This window comes from Neovison vison, chromosome 2 (assembly GCF_020171115.1).
Source record: "Neovison vison isolate M4711 chromosome 2, ASM_NN_V1, whole genome shotgun sequence".
Taxonomy (NCBI): Eukaryota; Metazoa; Chordata; class Mammalia; order Carnivora; family Mustelidae; genus Neogale; species Neogale vison.
This window is the reverse complement of record NC_058092.1, coordinates 210,319,155-210,330,056: the sequence shown is the minus strand read 5'-3', so window position 1 is coordinate 210,330,056 and position 10,902 is coordinate 210,319,155. Positions and strand designations below refer to the sequence as shown.

General features: G+C 50.4%; 1 protein-coding gene across 1 annotated transcript in view; it reads left to right on the top strand.

Annotated features, from left to right (window-relative positions):
* The first annotated feature begins 7,722 nt into the window (after positions 1 to 7,722).
* Positions 7,723 to 10,902, top strand: part of CRTAC1 (cartilage acidic protein 1) — a 52,550-nt gene continuing 49,370 nt past the window's right edge. The window contains exons 1-2 of the mRNA XM_044236839.1: positions 7,723 to 7,757; positions 7,807 to 8,003. Coding sequence (XP_044092774.1) covers positions 7,723 to 7,757; positions 7,807 to 8,003 — 232 coding nt within the window. The remainder of the gene's footprint in view (positions 7,758 to 7,806; positions 8,004 to 10,902) is intronic.

The following is a 10,902-nucleotide window of genomic DNA, read 5'->3' as shown; positions in this document are numbered from 1 at the left end:
ACTTGCTCCTTATAAAATCCTCAATCCCAGAGTTCTTATCATGCCTAGAACCCTCCCACTACCAAAGTCTCCATTCCTTTCAGCTAATACCTGGCCTCTGGATATATCCTCTTCCAGGATACAATCTGTGCATCTCCTGTTTAAATAATTTCCCATATGCTTTCTGGCCCTACTTAACCTCCGTGGCTTTCAAACAATTAAATAGGTAAAAAGGGAAAAAGAGCATTACGTGTTTTCAAAGAAATGATCTGTATTCAAGGTCATACATTCAAAATGGGAAACAGTTAGATTTGGCTAGAAATTAAAGAAGAATGAGAAGGAGAGGTAGAAAAGCAGGGGTGTCCAAAATCCTTTTCTTTCTTAGTACCCTTCCACCCTCAACCGTTGCATAGATCACTAGCTATTCTGAGATCCAAATATCAGCCCAAGGAAGGCCTGGGGAGACCTGCCTACTATAAACTGAAATGGCTGACCTAGAGAATCCCACTGATTTATAATACTGTTTCCTACTTGCCAGGGTTAAGTTACTCTTCCCCACGTAGGTCTGAAATGATAGGTCATCATTATCTGCTTCCTCTTCCAAAAATTTAGAAGCCAATGTTTATAGCAGCAATGGCCACGGTCGCCAAACTATGGAAAGAACCAAGATGCCCTTCAACGGACGAATGGATAAGGAAGATGTGGTCCATATACACTATGGAGTATTATGCCTCCATCAGAAAGGATGAATACCCAACTTTTGTAGCAACATGGACGGGACTGGAAGAGATTATGCTGAGTGAAATAAGTCAAGCAGAGAGAGTCAATTATCATATGGTTTCACTTATTTGTGGAGCATAACAAATAGCATGGAGGACAAGGGGCGTTAGAGAGGAGAAGGGAATTTGGGTAAATGGAAAGGGGAGGTGAACCATGAGAGACTATGGACTCTGAAAAACAATCTGAGGGGTTTGAAGTGGTGGGGGGGTGGGAGGTTGGGGTACCAGGTGGTGGGTATTATAGAGGGCACGGCTTGCATGGAGCACTGGGTGTGGTGAAAAAATAATGAATAATGTTTTTCTGAAAATAAATAAATTGGAAAAAAAAAGAAAAAAAATTTAGAAGCTGAAAAACAATTTCTTATTTCTCACCATTCTGTGGGTCAGGAATTTGGGCAGGGCTCGGCTGGGTCATTCTTCTGCCCCACAGGACATCACCTGCTGTCACTCATTTGGCTACATTCAGCTGTAGGCTGGGCTGGGCTGGGCTGGGCTGGACAACCCATGATGTCCCCATGCACGTATCTGGTGCCTAAGTGATCTTCCACATGGTCTTTCCATGGGGCTAGACTGGGCTTTCTCAGAGCTTGGTTTTCTCAAGGTAGTCACCTTTCTTACATAGTGAGCAGCTTTCCCCGGAGACAGGAGGAGCTGGCAGGCCTTGTAAAGGCTAGGCCCTGAACTGTCTCAATATCACTTCCATCTGTCATATTCTACAGTTGAGGCAAGTCACAAAGCCAGCCCAGATTCAAGGGGAAGAGAAAGGGATTCCGCTTCTTGATGGGTGAAGTAATATGTGCTTACAAAGAAGAAAGAAAATGATGGCAGCCATCTTTGGAGGCCATCTACCACACCCCATTTAACCCCTTCACTCACTTAAAGGGCACATGCATTTGCTCATTTCTTAGCCTTAGGTAAACCCCCATACATGGGACCCTGTTCTCATCCTGGGCAACTCTTCTCAGTCTCTTTTATTCCCCCGGCACATTATTTTGCCTCACGGTCTCCATCCTAAGACCTGACATCTTCCTTACATTCTACCTATACTCACCCTCAAGTACTGGTTTCAGAAAACTGTATATTCCCAAGTGCGGACCCCAAATTAATTTTTACTAAAACTTAATCTAATTTTGTGTTCTAATAATGATCACTTAGAACATGTAACAGGGGCGCCTGGGTGGCTCAGTGGGTTAAGCCGCTGCCTTCGGCTCAGGTCATGATCTCAGGGTCCTGGGATCGAGTCCCGCCTTGGGCTCTCTGCTCAGCGGGGAGCCTGCTTCCCTTCCCCTCTCTCTGCCTGCCTCTCTGCCTACTGTGGTCTCTCTCTGTCAAATAAATGAATAAAATCATTAAAAAAAAAGAACATGTAACATACCCACCATAGGAGGCTGATTATCCTTTATTAAAGATTTATTTATTTACTTTAGATAGCATGTGAGAGCATGGGGGGTGAGGGGCAGAGGGAGAGAATCCCAAGCAGACTCCATGCTGAGCTCAGAGCCTGTCGCGGGGCTCAATCTCACAACCCTCAGGTCACAATCCTGAGATCACAACCTGAGCCAAAACCGAATCAGACAGTTAACCAACTGCCCCCCAGGTGCCCTGAGGCTGACAATCATTTCAGTCCTTAGAAATCTTTTTCTGCAAAGAGCCGGATGGTAAATATTATCAACTTTGGAGCCATACAGTCTGTTGTGTAGGAAAAGCAGCCGTAGATAATACATAAATGAATAAATATGTCTGTGTCTCAATAAAACTTTATTTACAAAAATAGGTAGCAGGCCATATTTGGCCCAAAGTCCATAGGTCTGCTGATCCCTGCTTTAGCTTAAGTGACAAGTACATCTTTCAGTTTATTTTTTCTAATGATTAGCTGTTTGACTTTCAGAAAGTCACTTTTCTCTGAAAGTCACTTTTTTTATCTATAAAATAAGGATACTGTGAAAAAAAAAAAAGGGGGTATTGAACAAAAATAAAATAGTCCCTTATGCCCATAGTTGTGAAAATGCCATACATCTTGAAAACTCTTTTAAAACGGAAATGCCCAAGATGGCCACAGGGTGGGTTGTTTCTCTGTGATGATATCCCAGAGTCCTAGGAGTACTTCTCTGACTTTGTGTCCTTCCAAGAGTCTCTCTCTTTGTCTTGGTATGTGTGCGTATCCCCTTTCCACATGCGTCTATCTGGCCATTCTCTTTACCTGTGTTTATGTGTGTGGCTTTCTCTCTGTGCTCGGGGTCCACTGTTCCTCAGTTTCCATTGGTGTGCATTCCTTTGTGTCTCTTATTTCTTTGTGTCTGGATACATCTGTCTCTTCTTTCTACTCTGCCTCTCTCCCTTGACTATAATGTTGAATAGCCATCTATTTTTCATTCTTTCCCTTTTTGACTGGAAAAAAAAAATGTTTCCTAGCCTTAATTTTTAAAATAGATATAGATATATAGATATAGATATAGATTATATATATTTATATATAAATATATATATTTATATATCTATAAAATATATAGATATTTTATATATCCAAATTTTTTAAATTTCCATTTACCTTTGATGAGTTACTTAGCATAATATCTAATATTCAGTAGGTACCCAATAATTATTATGTCCTTTGATCTGGCTTCCCTTTGTGTAACTGCCTAAGTGACCTTTTTTTCCCGCATGGGTCAATGATTCTCAGCAGGAAAAAAGGTAGATCCTCTGTATCTATCTATGACACTTTGTTGTTCTCTCTGATCCTCACCCAGGGCGCCAGCCCTCGGCCTCCTCTTTGTCATGACGGTGTCTGTGCCTGTCTTTCGGGAACTAATGAAGGTGCAGGATCAAAGTTAATTTTTTGCTCGGCCGGTCCGTGATGACCCTGTGCCTTCCACAGGCTCCTTCTTTTTTGTTCACCCTGCAAGTATTTAGTGAGCGCTCACTGTGTACTCAGTCCTGGGGAGACAGGCGTGAACAATGCAGACAGTAGTCTGTGCCCTCATGGAGCTTATGATCTGCTGGGAGAAGTGAACAGAAAATAGGTACCTGAACAAGAGAAGGACAGTGGAGGCAGTGACTAGGATACCGACGAGGAGATGATCTCTCTGAGATACTTTCAAGGCAGGACCTAGAGTGGAAGTAGGAGCCAACCTGGGACAAAGAAGGAGGGAGAGCATCCTCATCAGACAGAACAGCCCTGCAAGAGGGCACGGGGTGGGGCTGCACCTGCTGGAATGCTGGGAGCTGGGAGGACACCAGTGTGGTTGGAGGAGGTCAGCAAGCTGATAGCAGACTGAGCCAGGCTCCCAGGTCAGGGGCAGTACGGGCTCATTCCAACCTGAGGGGAAGCCTCCCATGGGTTTTGGGCAGGAGAGGGGCTGATCTGGTTTATGTGTTTAAAAGATGACTCTGGCTACAGTGTGGGGGGCTTAGATTTCAGGAGCTGGCGAGGAAGCCAGCAGGAGACCTCCAAAGATGGTGACAGCAGGGAAGGAAAGAAGAGAAGGCCTTTGTAATATTTTAGGAGGTAGAAATGACAGGATTGGCAGACAAATGAGATGTGAAGACAAAGAGGTGGGAGAACCAAGGCTGGTGCCGGGTTTCGGGCTTCAGTACTCAGGTGCCCATTGCAGGGAGGAGGGGGGCTGCGCCATTCTCATCCCATTTTGGGCATGAGAATTGGGCATGAACATTCCATCAGAGATGAGTGTAGAGTGTGCAAGGGGAGACATCAAGCAGGCAGGCAGATATAGGAGTCTATATTCGGACTGGGGACTTGGGTTGGGGATAGAAATTTGGGAGTTGTCAGTCATGGGAATGGATTATCCCCCGGTGCAAGGGGACAGAGAGAGGAGAAGGGGGCCCAGGAACAGGACTGGAGACTCTACCATGAAGAGGGCAGAGTAAGGAGGAAGAACCTACCCAAAGGAAAAGGAGAGGGAATCAGAGAGAAGGGCCCCAGAGGGCAGGATGCATCCTCAAAGCCAAGAGGACAGAGTGTTTTAACAGGGACCCGTGCAGTGGGAGCCCAGATTGCGAGCCAGTGTGCCAGAAACTGCTGGAGGCTGGGGTGAGGGGGGCAGAAAACCTGTCTCTGGATGTGGCCACCTGAAAGCCCCCTATGGCAGTAACAAGGGTAGCTTTGCTGGAGTTGGGGGGAATGTGGATATCGGGGTAGGGTGAATGGGAGGTGAGAGAGTGGAGACAGCCTGGAAAGACAGGTCTTCTAGAAGACTGGTTATGAAGGGCTTTAAATAAAGAAACATACCCATAGAGGATGAGAGATCAAGGGTGGGATCTTTGGGATAAGAAATACTAGAGTGTGTTTGGAAACTCTCAGAATGATCACTGGAGAGTGAGAGATTGGGCCTCAGCTGTTGTGTTACCTTTCACAATGATGAGAAGTTATCATTGTGTAACTCTTCACAGTTTACCAAGTGTCATCACACCCACTGTCTCAGCCTCACGGCCAGGCTATGAGGTATGCGGCAGCCCTGAGTTAGAGGCGAGGTACTCCGTGACAAGCTCAAGGTCACAGCCGGGAAGGGGCGGGGCCAGACCCCTGTGCCCACACTGTGCTCTGGGCCCCTCCCCGTCCACAGCAGTCCTGTCCCAGGGTACAGCCCATGCTGTGTGAGCGACATCCCAGTACGGCGCCAGTCCCCTGGGACAACGCTCACACAGCATGGGCTGTACCCTGCCAGTGTCCCTCAGGCCCTGTTTCCTGCTACCATCCAGCCAATCCCTTCTGCCTGCAGGCCCAGCTTTTGATATTAGGAAGCCACTGCTACTATTCAAGAGCACAGGACACTGTCCCAGTCCCTAAGCCCATCTAACTGAGCCTCAGCACCTCTTGAAATTCTGGAAGAAACCAGCAATCTCTGGCAGGTGTCAGAGAGAGGAAACGTGACCTTTCACATCCCTCACGTCCAGCCCCCCAGGCTTATCAGCATGGGGGCTGTCACGCAGAGGGACTGTGATAGGGTTAGTGACTGTGGCTAACCTCTGGACCACAGTTTCCTTTTCTAGAAAATGCCTCATCTAACCTCTTTCTGTGGGGCTCAGGTGAGACAAAGCATCTGATAGTGCTTTCAAGAAGCACAGCCCTCTGGGACCGTGGTGTCTTGTGAGGAACAGCAGAGATGGCAGCAACCAGAAGATCCAGAGGCTGGGAGGGCTTAGCCCAAGGTAGTTTCTGTCCCTGGGGGCTGGAGCAAGCTGCTGACGGTGCTGGAACCCAAGTGTTCTGTCTCCCCTGCCCAGACACGTCCACTGTTCGTGCTGTGCCCTCGACTCGCAGCCCTCAGCTATGCTGTTCGGCAAGGCGTCCAAGGTGCGACCTTCCATTGCCGGGTGCTGACTCAGCTCCCAATGAGCTCTGTTTCCACCCCCCACACACACACTGTGGGTGCCAGAAGGCGCCCGGCCAGTTGCTCAGCATTCCCCAAAATTCACGGGCTCTGCATCTCGGTGACGAAGGAGAGGGCCAAGTTGGATCCATTTCAGGAAAGCAAGAAGTGATTTCTCTCAAAGACCTTGGAGAGGTCTTTCCACCCACCCCATCCCCACCCCCAAAGCGTTCTCAGCCAGGACAGCCAGAGGCCAGCAGCTGAACGTCACTCAGGATGTACACGCTTAGGTTAAAACAAAGGCAGGAGGCCAGGACTAATGGATGGACATTGGCTGGGTTCCTTAGGAGAGTCTGGCAAGCCGGTGTTCCCTAGAGGTCGGAGGAGGCCTTCAGACATTCACGGCCATACTGCTGGAGGGTGACCTTGGGTACAGCGCTTTCTCTAGGTCAAAAGGCAATGGGAAGAAACCAATTGTGTGATACCCAAGCCCTATGACTCAGACATGGACTCTGAGGTTTCATTCATTCAGTCATTCAACAAGTATTTACTGAGCCCCTAGTGTGTGCCAGGAACTGTTCTAGGCCCCGGGGAACAAAACAGACAAAAAGTTCTGCACTCGTGGAGCTAATACTCCAGTGGGATCAGACAGAGAAGAGAGAGCTAAACACGAAGACAGAGAATTGTCAGCTGCTTGTAAAAGCTTTGCGGGAGAGAGCAGGGATGAGGGATAAGGAGCACGGGGAGGGGGTGGTGCTTGCAGGTTTCAGGAATGTGTCCAGGCAGGCCTTGCTGAGAAGCAACAATGGAGCCGGGACCTGAACTTGGTGACAGAGGGAGACAGCCATGTGGGTATCTGGAGGAAATGCATTCTGGGCAGAGGGAACAGCAAGTGCAAAGTCCCTGAGGCAAGGACGTGCCTGGGCTTCAGTGCAGCAAGGAGGCTGTGCGGCTGTGGGAGAATGAGACAGAAGAGATGAGGACAGTTGCGTGCATTTTAATCTTTCATATTGCATTCCTTCGAGAAGGAGATCCAGCAGGTCCATGTACAGACTTTAGATGTGTTTGCAATCTCCCATCTGAGATGCTCACTTTACACCCTTGTTTAAATGCTGGGACTCTGTCGGGAAAGTCATCTCAAACCCCAGCAAGAAAGCCTCTGCGCCTCCAGGGCTCATTTGCCCAGAAGGAGCCTGGGTCCCAGTGCTAGCACCTGACCCCTAACTTGGGGAAGTGCATTCACTCTCTCCACCTCATTTTACCCCAACACTGCTTTTCAGTTTCCTCATCTGCAAAATGGTTTAATAATACAGCCTCCCATGCCTACCCTTCTTGCTTATTAGATTTAAATTAGCAAGATTATAAATAAGAGAGTGTTCTGACATTGAAATGCGCAAGGGAGAGGTAGGGGGTGGCCGTTTCCTTCTCGAAGCCTGTGGCAAGGCTGCCCGTCTCCCCGTGCCACCCTGCTTTCATATTGTGTCCCACGTGGGCCCAGCTGACTCTTACTTTGAGTGAGTCTGTAGCTGATTCAGGGACACTCACCAAACACCCAGCGACCCCTGAGCCAAGGCTGTTGGGGGTCCCCCCAGAATGCCCCAAGGCTGAATTGCCCCACACTTGACCTGTCTGGGAGGATGCTAAGCCCCACTGTGGGATGGGAGGACACCAGGTGAGCCCAGCTGCTCCTCCTCAACACCCCCTCCTTGCTCCTCCTCCAGGTACAACGGCCCCAACCTGGTTCTGAAGTATGACCGGACCCAGAAGCGACTGGTGAACATTGCAGTGGATGAGCGCAGCTCCCCCTACTATGCCCTGCGAGACCGGCAGGGGAACGCTATTGGGGTCACAGCCTGTGACATTGATGGGGATGGCCGTGAGGAGATCTACTTCCTCAACACCAATAATGCCTTCTCAGGTAAGGAGCTGGGGCCTCGGGCCCCTTCCTGCTTCCCACACCAGCTGGGGGGGGAGGGGGGAGAGCCGTCCTCAGGTTATTCTGTCACAGACTCCCCCAGGCATAGGTAGGACCCCGCTGCCTCCCGGAGTTCTCTGTGTCCCAGTAGAGACCCCCGAGAGGATCCCTGGCCTCCCTCAGACTTCCTGTCATCTTCATCTCCCAGTCTAAGCAGCCCCCCCCCGGCTCCGGTCTTCCTAACCCCTCCCCCCACCCCCACGGCTCCTGCCATGGCTCTGCCACTCAGCCCTTCTCACTGGACAGACGGCCCCTGGAATTGCCCTCAATGGTGCTTCTAGGGGACCTTCCAAAATGCTTTGAAAGGGCCCCCCACCACTTTTAGCTGAGCTCATTTATTCACTCCACAAATTCCTGCTGAGCACCTACTCCCTTCCAGACTAGAGACACTAGCTGCTGGGGAAACAACTTGGAAGCAGACAGACCTTGAGGTCCTAGAGCCTTTCCCGGCCTAGGGCGTCTCAGCCAACTTACCTGGGGGTCTGGTGTGAATGCGCATTTGGACACAGCAGGTCCTGGCGCTGCCCAAGATCCTGCACTGCTAATACGCCCTCACGCTGGAACGCTGTTGCTGGTCCAGGGACCACCCAGGGATGGCTGAGGGACACTGATGCCAGAAGGCTGAGTGACAGTAAGGGTAACGGTAGTGGCTAACTTAAGTATGCCAGGCCTGGATCTGAGCCCTTCACACGAATCGTCCCACTGGAGCCTCAGAGCAGTGCACTTAGGCAGGTCCTGGCATCCCGCTTTCCTGCTGAGGAGACTGAGGCACAGAGTTCACGTGACTGGCACAAGGCCACACTACTAATAAGTCCCAGAGGTCCAACTCCAGATCCACCCTTTAATTAAGATACTCCATGGCCAGAGCACCTGGGTGGCTCAGTCAGTTAAGCGTCTGCCTTTGGCTCAGGTTGTGACCCCAGGGTTCTGAGATCGAGTCCCGCATTGGGCTCCCTGCTTAGTGGGGAGTCTGCTTGTCCCTTCACCCCTCCCTCCTGCTCGTGCTTTCTCTCTCTCTCATAAAAATAATACTTTAAAAAAAAAAAAAAGGATACTTCACGGCCTTACTCAATCCTATGTTCTCAGGGCCTAGAGGAGAGCCTGACTCATAGAGGGTGCTCAGTGTTGCACATGTTGGGGGCTGTGTTCTTGGGTTAAAAATCCAGGTCATTCCCAGCCCCTGTCCACATTCTCAAGCCTGAGCTCAGTGCCGTAGAACGAAGTCCACTCCCATGGAGCCAGAACATCTGCAAGGAAGTCTCAGGCCACGATGTCCTCCTAAACCATGCAGAGCCTCATGTCCCTGAGGGGCCAGGTGGGACACGCATTGGCCTCTTCCAGATGGCGACAACCTCTTGGGTTGGTCTAGACAACACCCTGCAGTTCAGACCTGTGTATTTTCCATCCTGGTCCCTCCTGATCTCCCAGAGGCAGAGGACTGCCTGGCTCTGGGGATCGCCTTCCCTGCCGCTTTCCCAACACACACCCACATGCACACACGCACATGCACACACACACACACATACACACGCTTTCCCTGAGCCCATAATGTTACACACACACACAAACACACACACACACGCTTTCCCTGGGCCCATAATGTTGCCCCTATTGGTTTTTGAGGCCAGGTCAGGATCCACACCCGAGACTGCCCCTAATGTCGAGCCCCGCCAGTGGCAAGAATGGCAGGGGAAGAGGTTGGGGCCTGTGCCAGGGGCAGGGGCAGGCGGGGCTGACTGGCTGACAGCCAGCCCTGTGCAGCCAAGAAACAATGAGCCACAGCCCCGAGTGGTGTTTTATGGGTTTTCATCTCATCTTGCCACCAAGTGAGGCCTGAGAGATAGTAATTATCCCTACACAAATATCAGGGCATGATTACCCAGCTGGATTTACTGCCCTCTCTCCAACTAAGCCAAGATTGGATTAGGACACAATTAATTGATGGGCTGATCAACCCTTTAAGTTGATCAAGGTCAGGAGGGGAGCAGCAGCAGGGGACAGCCCTGGAAGGGGTGAGTCTCCAGGAAGAGGCAGTAGGGCAGGGAAGCAGAGATAGGGAGAACCATGGAAGAGGGGGTGGTGTTGAACATGGGCTTGGCCGGCGGGATGCCAGAGAAAGGGGACAGACTGTCCTCCCCACTCACCAGGCACCAGCACCTGGGAGGAGAGGGTTCAGTGGCTCTGAGTCTGGAGTCCCTCCCACGCTTTTGGAGTGTTCCATTGCGAAGCCGGGAGCAGGGGTGCTCAGCCTGAGCTGCACATTGGAATCTCCTGGGGAGCTCTTAGCACTCCTAGTTCCCAAGGTGCACCCCAGTCCAGTCCAATCCAAACCTCTGGGGTGAAACCCAGCTATCAGACTATAATGCTTTCTAAGTGATTCCCAGGTGCTGTCAAAGTTGAACGGCAACCCACTCCCCCCACCCCGGAGCTGTCAGCCTAGCCTCCCCAAAGTTCCACTCAGTCATGAACCTATTCATTCACTGCACAAATATTGACTGAGCACCTACTGTGTGCCAGGCACTGAGGCTGAAACTGAATGAAACTGACAAAAATCCTGCCCTCCTGAAATTTACAATGTCCCCAATGCTCCCTTAGAGTTCTCTAGGTACCTGATTCTCACCATCTTGAAGCTCCTTGAAGGCACAGTCTCTGTACTGGTGCCCCAGACCCAGGTAGACCTTGAAGGTTCTAAGAGCACAATCTAAACTTGATAAGTAAATCCAGGAAGAACAGACAAGCCAGGATCCATCAGGAATGAGAGAAGTTTTGCCAACAAAGGGAGGACGAGGGAGGCAGACAGCATGGACCCCCCCCCCACCAGAAGGTCCTGGGTGTCGGGGCA